Source organism: Pongo pygmaeus, chromosome 3 (genome assembly GCF_028885625.2).
Source record: "Pongo pygmaeus isolate AG05252 chromosome 3, NHGRI_mPonPyg2-v2.0_pri, whole genome shotgun sequence".
Classification (NCBI taxonomy): Eukaryota; Metazoa; Chordata; class Mammalia; order Primates; family Hominidae; genus Pongo; species Pongo pygmaeus.
In genome coordinates this window covers 82,753,832-82,769,368 of record NC_072376.2, presented here as the reverse complement: position 1 = coordinate 82,769,368, position 15,537 = coordinate 82,753,832, and the positions used below count along the sequence as shown (strand labels likewise).

Genomic DNA, 15,537 nt, shown 5'->3' with positions numbered 1-15,537 from the left:
AGGACATGAATATTCAGTAAAATTCTGATGAAAGAATGAATGAATTGAATACAATGAATTAAAGAGAAGCAAAGGTAGAGGATGAGTATGCTTTTCTTGAACCATTTAAATCTATAATAATAATAAGCATACAATTCCTGATAATTTCAGTGAGAAAAATTCTTTATTTAAAATAGGCTAGATTTTTTATACTAGATTAAATAAAATACTCTATAAATGAGAATTTTAAATTCAATTATACCAAACCCAGTAATACCAGTCAGGAGTTTACCACCAATCCCCATTTAATAAAGTTTAAATGAATTAGCTTAGAATTATGAGGATATTTGCCTTTGCTTAGAGGAAAAAGCAGTGCCACATTTCCTGGATATAATAGTGTCATGCTAGTAAGAGAAATTCTATAATGCTTAAGACAGCTAAGAAGAAGTGATGATCAAATGCTGAGACCCTTAGACCCTTGCTCTGATGTTATTAATAGTGTTTCTAAATCACAGAGACAATTGACACATTTTATTTCAACAAGATATTGAAAGCAAGAAGGGGACCTACACTATTTCTAGCCACTTGCATTTATTAATATATGCTTAGCGCTTTTAATGCCTTTGCTGCAGAAGGGTAATAAGTGTTTTAGCAAAAAGGTACACTGTGGGGACAAAGCTGGGAAGCTTGTGCATACAGAAAGTAGCTAATATCTTAGAGCTGTCAGGGCTCTTGGAAATGCCACGCGTCATGCATCATCTCGGGCTCCTGGGCTTTGTTTCCTGGCATGGATGTTTGCAGAGAGTTTGGGGCCATCGTGGTATCCATGGTTGCTTCTTCCTGGAAATCCACGGATGTGGTCATGTCAGCATCGTAGGTCCTATAAACATCAGCTAATTCAGGGGTCATCAGTGGGTCAGCAGCTGCTGGGGTGACGCTGGGGTGTCCCTTCATCTTCCCTGAAGGGCTCCTTGGCAGGCCGGGAATGTCATCCTTAGGGAGAGCAAGGAGCCCTGCATGGGGAGCAGGTTCTAGCTCTGTAAGGAAAGCTGGGTTTTCTGGATTGTCTGGGTTGGCCTCTGGCATAGGGGAGCCTTGTGCACCTCCTTCTTCATTCTCAGGGCCTTTGGTGGCAGCCACTGGGGAGTCAAATTCCAGAGTGAAGTCACCGCCCATAGCTGGGTTGTGGGGCATTCCCTCAAAGCCGGGCTTCATGCCTTCAAATCCTGGAAACATGGCTCCGTAGGCCATTGGGTCTCCTCTCCCGCCCTGGAAAAAAAAACATTGGTCAAAGATGTCATTATCACATGCTATTGACTATACCATGCAACTATACCTGGTCACATTCACCAAGGATCTCTAAAAAACTGGTAGAGAATAGGAAGTTGGCTGATTGATAGCTTTGTGTAAGCTCATTTCTCTCTAAACTGGCTTTGAAACAGAATGAAGAGGATTCTGCACTTATCTGGGTGGATCTCGGCATGATCTCCACAAAAGGGAGATAACAGGGCAGAAGCAAGACTTGAGGCAAATGTGAGTTTGAATTTAATTTTAAGAAAACAAACAGTTGAAATGAGTACTACCATCACAAAACAAATAAGAACTGAAATTCATAACTGCATTTGTTGAGGGAGAATCTTGTCAATGGCATTTTTCAGTGTCCCCCAAATGAAGTTCCATGTACTTTTTTTTCTTTTAGGGGTCTCATTATATGGCCCAGGCTGCTGGTCTAGAACTCCTAGGCTGAAGTGATCTTCTTGCCTCAGCCTCCCTAGTAGCTGGGATTACAGGGGTGAGACACTGCATCCAGCTAAGACTTTAATTTTTTTAAACCACAAAGTTTAAGAAAAAAATTTGACTTCCCTGGAGTAACTAAAATATTTTCTTCTTGTGGACAAATAGAATACCAGAACTGACCATGTTTCTTTTTCTACCTTTGCTGCCAGAAATATGGGATCCAAAATCTTAGGCTGTTTGTAGCAATTGAGCAGGACTGTGTGACTTGCATATCTGTATTCTGATTTTCTTGAAATTATGACTCATTTTAAATCCTACCTTCACTTTTTTGTTATATTTATTGTGTGTTTTTCATAAGCTCTGCAAAATCTTTTGGGAATGAGGCAGAATAGAAATAATTAATATTATATGATGGCAATTAACACTTACTTGAATTTTGAACTTCCAGCCACTTGTATTGGTGCTATATAGATACAATACTCTTTCCTTCTCCTTTCTCCTGACTCTTCATTCTCTCTCGGCTTTCACATCATCTCCTCCAGGGATGATACTGTGAATCCCTGGACTGGGCTAACTGCCCTTCCTCTCTGACTCTTTCTCTCTAATAAAATTATTATTACTTTTACCCCATGATTTTGACATTAGATATCTACCCTTGTACCTATCTTTTCCATTCATTAGACTGTAAGTTCCTTGAAAACAAGACTTGTTTTTTTTTCTTTTAAGGCAGGGTCTTGCTCTGTTGCCCAGGCTGGAGTGCAGTGGTGTGATCTCGGCTAGTTGAAACCTCTGCCTCCCAGATTCGAGTGACTTTCCTGCCTCAGCCTCCTGAGTAGCTGCGACTACGGGCTCGCGCCACTAAACCCGGCTGATTTTTGTATTTTTAGTGGAGATGGGGTTTTACCATGTTGGCCAGGCTGGTCTCAAACTCCTGATCTCAGGTGATCCACCCGCCTCGACCTCCCAAAGTGCTGGGATTATAGGCATGAGCCACTGCGCCCAGCCAAAAACAAGAATCTTACCTTGTTTTTAGTATTTTCCTATGTGTGTGGCACATGGAAGGCACACAAAAATACTGAGATGTAATTTTTCTTTCACAGATAATATGTGTGTGTGTTTGTTAACTTGATAGGATCTATAGTTGACAGTGATTTGTTAATTCAATATAGCTTTTGTTTTGTCTTGCCTTGTGCTCTAACAGATGTAACAGACAAAAATTTTCTTAGGGAAAAAGTCAAGTTGTATGACTTTATTGATCGCAAATCTTAAACTTGCATGGATAATAACATAATAAGAGTATATGCTCATTGACAATGCACATTGACATTTATAATAATCACATTTTAAACTTGGTTTTCTTTTGCTTTTTGATCTTTCAATTTTGAGATCTGAATTACTTGTAATGCTATTGAATTTGATGTTTTGAGGAGTTAAATGGTCCCAGAAAGAACAAGAACTCTGTATGAACCACATGTATCTTTTTGGTTTGAAGTGTTTATAGTTCAATGACGGTCTTTCAAGGGGAGGTTTCTCCTCTGTTCATCTACAAGCAATGGGGCAAAACTATGCTCAAGAATAGTCATCACCCAGAAATGAAAGATTACATAGGAAACATGATGAAATCTTTGGATATTGCTTCAGAATTAAGCTTAGTTTTTGGAGTGGAAAAATCTGAGTCCCATGCCCATTTGGCTACATTCATGGCAGACGTCTCTTACAGCCAGTCATAAGTGACTGTTCTTCACTGGCCACTATTTTAAGAAGAGTTAGAAGACATTACTCACTGCCACTTCTTCTGAACTCATGATGCCAAGTCTGGCAGGGGCATTCTGTTCAAAAAGAAATATTGCATCAGATTACGAACCAGCTACCTTCTTATCTACTCACGACAAAGTTAAAAGTTATTTAATTTTCACTTAAACCTTAATATTAATGCTGTGTACAGAGGCAAAGTGGAGAGGTGAGTCATTATGGAATAAATGTAGTCAAATCGTATAATTCAGATCTAAAATTTATTTTTTCTTTAATACCCTTGTGTGCCTGTGTGTGCATATGTGTGTGTGTGTGTGTGTGTGTGTGTGTCTGGCCAAGATTATCCAAATAGGAAGTTTGCCTCCTTAATATTTCAGTACTAATGTAAATGTTCAGAGAATGTTTATTTGGAATCTCTTGTGTGAGACCTAGATTTTTGAATTTTAGCTCTTAAGATAAAATTTAATTAAAAACAATACTTTTTATGGAATATGGACTTACCAATTGGTTTGCTCCAAAAGGCACGTACAACATTCCTGGATAAAGCTAAATAAAATACAATCATTATCACAAAATGCATTTTCCAATGGAAAAACTTTTAAGTAAATTGCAAACAGAGATGTGGTATTAAAAAAAACTTACTGGAGATTGTTTATTTTGTGGCATTGGTCCGTGAGAAATCAAACGGGCTATTTGGAAAATCTTTAAATGGTGGAAAACAGAATAAGTAATTCTCACAGGCATATCCCCATAACAGTAATTTTTGAGGTATATGAAACACATTTGCAGATGGATTAGTATAGAAAATAAGTATTTAATATGTAAGAAAACAAAGGAACCCATTATACTTCATATTCATGGATAAATGGGACAATGAAAAAATTTGCTCTTATTGTTTGAAATATAGAGACAGTTTTTGCAAGAAAGTGTCTCATTGAGATCTGTACTTACTGTTGAACCTTGTGGATCAGCAAAATCCAATCCTGGGAGCTATATTACAGATAAATATTAAAATTATCAGTCAAAAAATGAGCAAAATAAATAAATGCAAATAAAAGATAGACAAAGTGAACAAATAAAAATAAAAATAAAAAATAGAAGCATCTCACTGAGATCTGTACTTACTGATGGACCTTGTGGATCAGGAAAATCCATTCCTGGGAGCTATATTATAGATAAATATTAAAATTATCAGTAAAAAATGAACAAAATAGTTAAATACAAATAAAAATAAAAAAGTGAACAAATAAAAATTAAAAAATAAAATACAGAAAGTGTCTCATTGAGATCTGTACTTACTGATGGACCTTGTGGATCAGCAAAATCTACTCCTGGGAGCTATATCACAGATAAATATTAAAATTATCGGTCAAAAAATAAACAAAATAGACAACAGTAAAATAAAAAATAGACAAAGTGACATTAAAAATAAAAAAATAGACAAAGTGAACTGATCACATCCTTATCTTGTTTACAATTACAATAAAACAATTAAAATGAGTTTCATTATTTTACTTTCTTTTAGTGTTTTGGGAGGTATGACCCAAAAGTTCGCAATGGTCTTTTACTAACATTACTCAAATGTACCTGCAGGGGGATGAGGCACATCTATCACGGCTTTCCTATCTCTTGCAGATTAGAAAGTAATGAATTTTGGAACTGAAACATACCTGGTTGGTTTGAACCCTGGCTCTGCCACTTAATTTTTGTGTACTCCTGGGCAAATTTTGTAACTTCTCAAAATCTGTCTTCCTTTCTTTAAAAAGGCTGATAATATGTATTTTTATAGGATTGTAGGCAGGGTGATATGGGGAAATGATACATGCCTACAACATACTGGTTACTTGGTACCTTCCTTTTTTTTTAATCCATTACACTTTTCTCTACATTATTACAAGATACTTTTGCGTATTGTAATAATAATACATTATTACAAGAAATTACTTGTGGTGAATGCCTCCCTATTGTTTGTAGATTGATTGCAAACTCTGTCTATTGTATCTCTGTCAGAGAGATAATAATGCAAAATCCTACATGTTATGCTGAGGGATCAATCACTTTTCTCAGTCTTTCCAACACCAAAAAAGACCAGTGATAGGAAACCTGGACTTCTCTGGGGTTTTATTCTATTTCCTATGGGAGTTTTCATCTTTTGCAACTAAGAAACCCAGTTTTATAGGCACAGGATCTTTTAGAATCCATGCCCTGTCTCTGATGGCAAAAGATAGGAATGGATATTTACGTTTTACTCAAAAAATAAATCTCAGATGTGGAAGACTGATTAAGAATATGTTTATATCATGTATTATGCCTGAAGGCTACGATTATTTAAAAGTGCCCTGCAAATTCGTTTTCTTCTATTAGGTTAGCTGGTGATTCTGATCCTGACTTCAAGAGAAAGGAAGTACCTCAGGCTTTAGTGGCTTATCTGATGGTGCCACCTGCTGCTGAACCAGAGGCAGTTCTCCTTCCTGCAAGGGCAGCTGTCCCAGGTGAATTGGAGGCTGAAGTGCTTCTTTCAGTGCTGTGGCCTGGTTGGTGGTTGCAGCAGCAGACTGGAGGAAAGGTTTCAGTCCTGGCTGTTGAGGCTTCAAGGATGGCTGTGATGGGAGAGGTGGGGGATGCACAGGCAAAGAATATTCATACTGCAGAGAAATTTGAAAAGAGTGTTAGGAAGGGATGGCTCATTACACAACGGTGCCTAGAATTTCTAAACAAAGGGCCTTGGGGCACTTTCTATCTGGAAGGGAGGCTAGGAGACTTGTCTTGAAGTTGAGTTTACATAGCAAGCACCAGTTAGAGTTAATGTTGTTTGGGGAGGTCTTGTGTGTGCCTCCCCTACCTCCTTTGGGACCACCATTGCTCATGAAGGTGAAGCTACATGAACCTCCTGGTAGGATGAGTCATGTCCTTCTCTAAGTTCCCATAGCTGTCTGTATGTATCTGTATCTTTATTTTACCACTTTCTCACTGGATGATAATTATTTGTTATAAATCTTTGTCTCCCAGTCAACGGAGAGAGAATGATATGTTTTGTTTTTCTTTATAGCCCCTGTACATAACATAGCTCCTAACAAGTGCCTGGCCCATGGTGAGTGCCTAATATATTTTTCGAGCTAATGAAAGGATAAAGGGTAATTAATTAAAATGCCAATCAAATTCTTGCATCATGGAGTCCACTTTGGAAACAATTAAGTGAAGAAACAGTCACAATTAACATAATTTATTGTCCTACTGAATGTGACCTCGTGGTAATGCTCCTGCTGTGGAAGACTGCCTGAAACTAAAATTCCCTGTTAAATCTTGGTTCTGAGTCCATATATTAAACGAAAAAATTCCCTGTTAAAATCACCATGTTTTGTTGCTTCTTCTAGAAATTACTTGTGGTGAATGGCTCCCTATTGTTTGTAGATTGATTGCAAACTCCTCAGACCAGCAAGGAAGTCTCACAACAATTTGGGGCTCTGCTTTGCCTCTCCAGCCATCACCCCTCTCTGAGCTCACGCAGTATTCATTACTCACATCTCACAATTCAGCACTTTGAAATATGTTGTCTTGTCCTATTTGAATCAGATAAGATATGAAATTTCACAATCCTTGGAGCCATTCTGAAACGTCTTCACTTTTACTACCAAACCACAATTTGGTTTATGTATTTATTAGGCACCTAATCAATAATGGTTAACAGATTGATATATTTATTGACTTCTGCAGGGTTCATGATTTTTTTTTAATTTCTTAATTTTTTTTGAGACAGAGTCTCACTCTATTGCCCAGGCTGGAGTACAGTGGCACAATCTCGGCTCACTGCAGCCTCTGCCTCCCGGGTTCAAGCGATTCTCCTGCCTCAGCCTCCTGAGAGTAGCTGAGATTACAGGTGCCTGCCACCATGCCCGGCTAATTTTTGTATTTTTAGTAGAGACGGGGTTTCACCACGTTGGCCAGGCTGGTCTCGAACTCCTGACCTCAAGTGATCCACTCACCTTGGCCTCCCAAAGTGCTGGGATTACAGGCGTCAGCCATCGCACCTGGCTATGGTATTTTAACCAGGATTATTGTCATCATTTGAAATTAGCCTTTAAGTAATTATTTAGGAAATCTTGATTCAAATGAAAATTGTCCAGGATGTAGCCTGCTTTGATTTTTGAGGATTGTTTACTGATATCTTTAATATAGGTCTCATATTTTGGAGTCTGTATCTTCCTATTTTAAATAAATATGCAAATAGTTTTAAATTTAAAAATATTTCTTAAGCGCTAAAAGCAGTTATAGGCTTTGATTTATTTGGCATGAGAATAATTTTTTGTTAATGCTAGGACTTGGCTGTTTCTAATATATCATAACTTAAAGAAGGCAAGTAAGAAGAAGTTTTAAAGCTTGAGGTTTCAAACATATTGTTGCTATTCACTCACCTGTTGAGTTTCATGTTCTCTTGGCCTCATCCATGGAAGAGAGGAATGTGGTGGGAGGAGACCGTGCATCCACAAAGAATTAAATGATTTTCCAAAGCCATATCTAGAATACTAAAGACATGGATAAAAAAAGACATGCTTATATTTAAATGTTAAATATAACATTGGTTATATTTGGTTTTCTTTTTCCTTTTTCTTTTTTTTTTGAGATGGAATCTTGCTCTGTCTCCAGGCTGGAGTGCAGTGGCGTGATCTCAGCTCATTGCATCCTCCACCTCCCGGGTTCAAGCGATTCTCGTGCCTGAGCCTCCTGAGTAGCTGGGTCTACAGGCACGCACCACCATGCCCAGCTAATTTCTGTATTTTTAGTAGAGACAGGGTTTCACCATGTTGGCCAGGATGGTCTTGATCTCTTGACCTCATGATCCGCCCACCTTGGCCTCCCAAAATGTTGGAATTACAGGCGTGAGCCACTGCTCCTGGTCTGGTTTTCATTTTCTAAAAAATCAACAGATAGCATAAATATAGCAAAAGCAAAAGTGATGTTGGTTAATTTAAAATGGATAGGTATGGCAGGATGTGGTGGCTCACGCCTCTACTCCCAGCACTTTGGGAGGCCAAGGTGGGTGGATCACCTGAGGTCAGGAGTTCGAGATCAGCCTAGAAACATGGCAAAACCCCGACTCTTGTAAAAAATACAAAAATTAGCCTGGCGTGGTGGCAGATGCCTGTAATCCCAGCTACTTGGGAGGCTGAGACAGGAGAATTGCTTGAACCCAGGAGATGGAGGTTGCAGTGAGCCGAGATCATGCCATTGCACTTCAGCGTGGGCAACAGAGTGACACTCTGTCTAAATAAATAAATAAATAAATAAAAATAAAATAAGTAAATCAAATGGATAGGTGAACTCTTCCTTTCAATGAACTTAAATTTCATTTTGAGCTAGTCTGCAATATTTGCATAAACTTGTTTGAGATTTAGCTTTTTAAGCACTTGTGTTTTGTGCCATATAATAAAATTAATAATGCAGGAAAAGATTCTTTTCTTAACTAAATAAAATTCAATATTGTTTTTGTTTTTCCCTGTCACTGTATCTTATTTTGTTTTAGGCTCTCATTTACTTCTTGGTTCTTCCAATCTTTAGTATATTGTCTCTTCATAAAGAAATTTGATGAATTATAATGCTGCTGCTAATATTTACACTACCACCACCATGAATACTTGCAAGAAGAAATATGATTACCTGAGAAAGTGTGTTTAATCTCTGCAGACTTCCCAACTGTCTCATTGTCTATCAAGAAAAAAAGTGGGTTACTGTTTATCGCATATGCTGTGTTTGACACAACTGATTTCTCGTGATGTTTGACATTATCAACACAAAGTTTGGTGTGAATCAATTTAATAAAATGAAAGTAGACACAAATCATCACCGAAAGGTGGAAATATTAAATTTGGTTCTGCCATTGTTATTATTATTGCTATTAAAATAATGCAGTTGCTTTTATCATTAATTAAAGGAGAAAAAGTATTATTTAAATGGAGGTTACATTGAAACATGAGAAAATAGCTCATTCCATTGAAATATAAATGTAATTGTGAGGACTTTGCTTCATTGACTCTTTTCTCCTCGTTTAATTTACTTTGCCCTTTACAAGTTCAGCCAGAAGAGGAATTTGAAACAAACAAACAAGACAAACAAATAAAACTTCTACCTCTTTCCCATACAATAAATCTTTCAAAATATTAAAAATAAAAACTATTGAAAGAAATGTTAAGTATCTGGATAGATTATCGAGAATGCCACCATTTCAACAGAATGTCAATTTCACTTTTTTCATGGGAAGAGATTTAGAATGCTTTCAATTGAACTTAAGCTAAAAAGTGACCAAAAAAACCCTCAGCGAAATTAGCTTCCATGTGAAGTAAGCATCTAGCTCAAATAGGTATTGACTGCCCCCAGCTTACCATGACGCACGGAAATTTCACAAGACCTTGTGAAAAATTTATAATCTTATAAATATCTTTCTATATATAACTGTCAATATTTTTCATTGACATGACCAAAATTTCTGTTTTGCTGGAGTTTTCTAAACAGAATATATATTACATGAGAACTGCAATAAGACAAATACACTGTACAACTTATGCAGGAAGTATCATAGTACAATGTTAATGCTATTTACCAGACTTACAAAAAATTAAATTTTGTACAGGTACATTTTTTTCATGAGAACTTTATCATGTCAGATAGTATAAGGAGCAGGATTAAAAATAAACTGTGAGTACAGAGCAATGTATTTTAATTAATGTAGTAATTTTATTAATGTGCATATTATATATAAGGCATTAAGTACTAATATTGCTTTGGTTTGCATAGAAACAATGTTCTAAAACTTAAAACACCTGAGAGTTTAAAATTGCAGTAGAATTACAAGACAAAGCTCTAGTAAATGTCATAACTTTTCTAGCACTCCTTAGGATAACAGCCACAAACTGCCGGCTAGGAAAACTGAGAAACACACCATTATATTTCTCCTGTATCACAAATATAACCAATGTAAAGTTAATATGTTAAAAATTCTGACAATACGTACCTCAAGGCTCAAACTAGCCATACCCGGTGTTCCAGATTGCTGAGGAAAGAACTGAATGAAAATAAGAATAATTTTGAGTCTTATTGGTACAAAACTTCCTTCAATGCCCATTGGGCATAGGATATTGCTCCAGTACATAAGGGCTACCTGAGAGGCCACCATTTTGGTTTATTATGCAAATGACTTGAGTGCTTGGGCAGAATGAAGAAGAGCATACGTTATTTGGGAGAATCAACATAGTATTTGATAATTTTGCTCCCACCTGCATCATCTATCCTTTGTCTGCATCTTAATACTTCGTTGCTTTAAAAGCAAAATATGATTTAAAGTTACACACAAGGAGAAGTAGAATAAAGCAACAAAATAGAAAACTACTAGTACTTTATATTCTTAAAAAATTACCACAGAAAAAAGTAAAGGGGACAAACTCAAGCTGAATTTTCATGTGCTTTCGACAAATCTACATGATTTTGGTTTACGAGACATGGCATGGGATAATGACATTCAGAAAAATCATATGAAAAATCTAACTGGATTCCCATTCAAAGGGCTTCAGCAAATTCCCTATCATTTTTAGTGAAAGATTATTTTATGTGTAAACCTGCTATACTTTGGGATCATATCAAAGGTTTTTTTTTCCTTAAATAAAAAGCATTCTAGCACAAAATACTATTATACTTAATGTGTTCACTTAAAAGTTGTTCAAAAATATACTTATCTATACAATTAGCTTTTTAAAATGTAAGATATTTTCCTTTTTTGTTTTTTTGAGACTAAGTTTCACTGTGTCACCCAGGCTGGAGTGCAGTACCATGATCTCGGCTCACTGCAACCTCTGCCTGCTGGGTTCAAGTGATTCTCCTCCCAAGTAGCTGGGATTACAGGTGCGCACCACCAAGCCCAGCTAATTTTTGTATTTTTGGTAGAGACGGAGTTTCACCATGTTGGCCAGGCTGGTCTTGAACTCCTGAGCTCAAGTGATCCACCCACCTTGGCCTCCCAAAGTGCTGGGATTACAGATGTGAGCCACTGCATCTGGCTTCCTTTTTAAAAAAATAGAGATGGGGGTCTCACTATGTCACCCAGGCTTGTCTTGAATTCCTGAGCTCAAGTAATCCTCCTGCCTTGGCCTCCCAAAGTGCCAGGATGTTAGGCATGAGCCACCATGCCTAGCCTTTTCCTTTCGTTTTTTGTTTTTTTGTTAAAGATATTTTTCTTTCGAAACCAATCCTTATTACTTTACACAAATACCGGTAGAAAACACGGAGAATGGAAGAGTAGGAATTAGAGTAAATTGGATTTTGAGAGTCTCTGGTTCTTTGGATATTCTCACTTTCTAAGACCAAGGGGTTGTAATGCCGTCTTTCCTTCAGTTATACCACAAGGATTTAGGGAATGTTTACCAAATATATCGGTATTATTTTTCCTTTATGAGTAAGAAGTTAAAGAATTACATCCCCTACTTTTTCACTCACCACCTTTTTCATGTAAGTAAAATCCCACCTTCTGGGTCATGGTGAGAATTTCTTTAAATAATTCAGTTTTGGACAAGAATAGAAGGAAAGGGCCAGGCATGGTGACTCATGACTAATCCCGAACTTTGGGAGGCCGAGGTAGGCAGATCATGAGGTCAGGAATTTGAGACCAGCCTGGCCAACATGGTGAAACCCCGTCTCTACAAAAATACAAAAATTAGCTGGGTGTGGTGACACGTGCCTGTAATCCCAGCTACTTGGGAGGCTGAGGCAGGAGAATCGCTTGAACCCAGAAGGAGGAGGTGGCAGTGAGCTGAGATCTCAGCATTGCACTCCAGCCTGGGCAACAGAGCCAGACTGTTAAAAAAAAAAAAAAAAAAAAAGAACAGAGGGAAAGGCATTATAAATGTGTAGCAAATACTCTGGATAGGAAAGAGGTTAGCTGTGTAGACAGGAAGAGTGATTGTGCATGTATGTGTGTATGTGGTGGTTAGCTTGTTGAGAATTTGGGGGAATTGTGAGAGCAGGACCTTCTTCCCCACTATTTGCCAGTGCATAAATAACACATCCTGGATTGAACCACAGAACAAAGTGTACTTTGCTTTCCACCTGCTCTAAGTCATGACTTAAAGAATATTTACACGAATGTATACAGATAGGGGATACATTTCCCATGCAGAATTAATAGGAGAAGAACATCTGATTTGACAGGCAATCAGGTGGCAATAATAAGCAATTGGTCTGTTCCTCAGAGTAGACCCAATTGATTCAGGTGTGGATCATTATAGGTTCAAAAAACGCCAATGTGTTAGACTGATGGTGAATGACTGAGGCTGATCCCAATGTCAGTATTATACAAAGGTAAGCTAGGGTGGCACCCTCAATTTTTCTTTCATTTAAAATTCATCTTGTGTGATGGAACAGAGGCTATTTTTATTTGTGGAATTAAGGTTTTCATCATTATAATCAGTTTTCAACCTCTTTCTCCATTTCCATTCTCTTTCTCTAAAACACTTTAAGAAAACCAAGTAGCTAACCTTTTCTTTCAAGGAATTAAAATATTCTAAAGTTCATTTGAGGCCAACTATGAGCTCCTGGAGACAAGAGATCATGTCTTATTTACTTTCATTTTTCCATGTCTTATTTACTGGATGCATGGCAGCTGCTCAATATATTTGCTAAATGCATATAGCAGCCAAATAAAGTTTTTGTGATAACAGAATTGCATGCTGTTGGCTGGAGTAGTTCAGTGTTCAAAAGGTTGTGTTTGTATGAGATCATTTCAATATATACTAGAATGGATCAGGTGTGGGACTGCAATAAACAATTAGCCCCATCACTATGATATGTTTTGATTTATGAAACTTCAGCTCTCAGTCACACAATTTCATGTTTACAAGGTAAATTTGCTAGTTAATTACTAGCTTTAAATGGAATTATCTAGCTGAGTTTTGTAACCATAGAAATTTAGAGATGGTTCTTTTTGAAATGAAGAAAATGTATTTTTTTTTCAGAGAAATTTCCTCTTTCCATTTCAACTTTATAATGATAGCAATAAGTTGATAATAAAATTTCGCCATGCATTGTGGAGACTATCTAAGTCTTTTAACTTTGAATGAGTGGAATAAAATCTAGAAATTGTCTTGGGACTATTTTAAATAACTTTTTAGTAGAAATATCATACTTCACTTACTGCTTTTTTTTTTTTTTTTTTTTTTTTTTTGATGGAGTCTCACTCTGTCACCCAGGCTGGAGTGTAGTGGCGCAATCTCAGCTTACTGCAACCTCCGCCTCGTGGGTTCAAGCAATTCTCCTGCCTCAGCCTCCCGAGTAGCTGGGATTACAGGTGCCCACCACCATGCCAGGCTAATTTTTGTATTTTTAGTAGAGATGGGGTTTTGCCATGTTGGCTAGTCTGGTCTCGAGCTCCTCACCTCAGGTGATCCGCCTGCCTCAGCCTCCCAAAGTGCTGGGATTACAGGCGTGAGCCACCGCACCCGGCTATCACTTACCACTTTTGGATTGCAAGACTGACATCTGAGCAACTATGGCTTTTGACTCAATAGGACTACATCACTGGATTAAATCAAGTGAGTCTATGCGTGGACTCTCAGTCCATATCCCTTCAGTGTTGTTTGGAGTTCGACAATCAAAAACCTCTTCTGGGACACACTCTAAAGACTGACTTACCGGCACTGCAAAACTCATTTCCAGGAGGCATAGGATCAGTATCAGGTCCTTCATTTTGAAAAGTGGAATCTAAAACATAATTAAGTTGGAGAATTAAATCAGATGAATTTTTATTCAGAATGGTTAAAAGACAATTTTTGAAAATGAGCCTGAGTCTCTGCTCTTCCAAAAACAACCGGGATAAAGGTTAGAAGAACAAAAACAAAAACTAAATGTTACTAAACAACTGATTTGTATGTAGTAGTTTCTGAAATAAATTAACAAGCAATTAAAAAATATCTAGGCACGTTTTAAATGGATCTACAGCCTAAATAAATATGTAGAAGCAACCTCCATCGATATTCTTTAAGTGCTATATTTCATTTCATAAAGTGAATTATGAATTTAAAAATCCTTCCCACTAAGTAAAATATTGGTCTATAAGGTATTATTCACAGAAGTTTATACTTTGCCTACCCTTTGGGACACATTTTGAAATGCATGTGAAATGTAATGCAACTAACAGTCATTTTATAACAAACCTTTATTTGCAGGAATAGAGGGTACATCATTGCATATTTAGGTAATCTACGTAACCATGCCAAAACTTATCTTTTCAAATGAGAGTAAATTGGCTATCTTAATTTCCTTTGATGTTAGTGGAAAATATGTCTCAAATTTAGCTTTCCTCTTCCTAAAATGAATTATGTTTTAAAATTTATTCTATAAATTCAAAAAGCTCTTTATTCTTACATGAATAGAGATCTGAATAGCCAAGAAATTTACTCATCTTCTAATATTAAAAAAAATTAGGCACTATAATCAAAAATAGTAAAAAAAAATACAGTCTATAGATAAAAGTCTTTTTTTTTTTTTTTAGTTGAATGGGTGTTAGGCATGTCATCTCTGGGACATGCTAATGGATTACAACAAGCAATAATTCAGCTACTGGTGACAAATGAAGATAAATCCTCTTTATAAAAGCTGTCTGGAGATAGGAAAAAAAGAAGTTACAGGAAATCATAAAATCCCATTTTACCTTAGATGCTGACATGCACTGTTCTCTCAGGGCCTGATGATGCCAACCAAGATAGTTCTAAGAAAAGAAGATTAAAATTTTTTTCAGGACTGTGCGTGGGACTTGCTCTGTACTTCTCATTCAGGGAAGATTAGAAACCTTTATTTAAAGTGCCAATCCACCAATCAAAGTGAAGCAAAATGGCAGGGGGTGGCGGGGGGGAGTTGGGGGCGGGAATCTCTGCTCCTGCAATTAGTCCACACCCTTTTATTGCGTGCAGGGACATTGGCCCAGTAGGGTCTCATTATTTTTAATTGTACTGCAGCCCCTGTACTTATTCAGAGAACTTGATAGCAGGGAAGGCAGTAAAGGAATAATGGACATAGGCTCTGAAGACAATT

General features: G+C 37.1%; 1 protein-coding gene across 1 annotated transcript; it reads right to left on the bottom strand.

The window, feature by feature from the left end:
• Nucleotides 1-333: 333 nt before the first annotated feature.
• AMBN (ameloblastin) lies at nucleotides 334-15,273 on the bottom strand. The gene is made up of 13 exons (XM_063663287.1): nucleotides 15,158-15,273; nucleotides 14,140-14,208; nucleotides 10,475-10,525; nucleotides 9,124-9,171; nucleotides 7,881-7,991; nucleotides 5,877-6,113; nucleotides 4,768-4,806; nucleotides 4,594-4,632; nucleotides 4,420-4,458; nucleotides 4,111-4,170; nucleotides 3,970-4,014; nucleotides 3,501-3,545; nucleotides 334-1,248 (listed from the first exon to the last, which is right to left on the bottom strand). Exons 1-13 carry the CDS (start codon nucleotides 15,170-15,172, stop codon nucleotides 703-705), a joined length of 1,344 nt encoding a protein of 447 aa, XP_063519357.1. The 5' UTR covers nucleotides 15,173-15,273; the 3' UTR covers nucleotides 334-702.
• Between the last annotated feature and the right edge of the window lie 264 nt (nucleotides 15,274-15,537).

Bases quoted from the DNA above. Each gene is read 5' to 3' on its own strand.
- AMBN (XM_063663287.1), bottom strand. The intron at 9,172-10,474 runs GTACGTATTGTC...TTTTCTTGATAG, and splicing joins TGGCTAGTTTGAGCCTTGAG to ACAATGAGACAGTTGGGAAG. The intron at 3,546-3,969 runs GTAAGTCCATAT...CTTTTTGAACAG, and splicing joins CTTTTGGAGCAAACCAATTG to AATGCCCCTGCCAGACTTGG.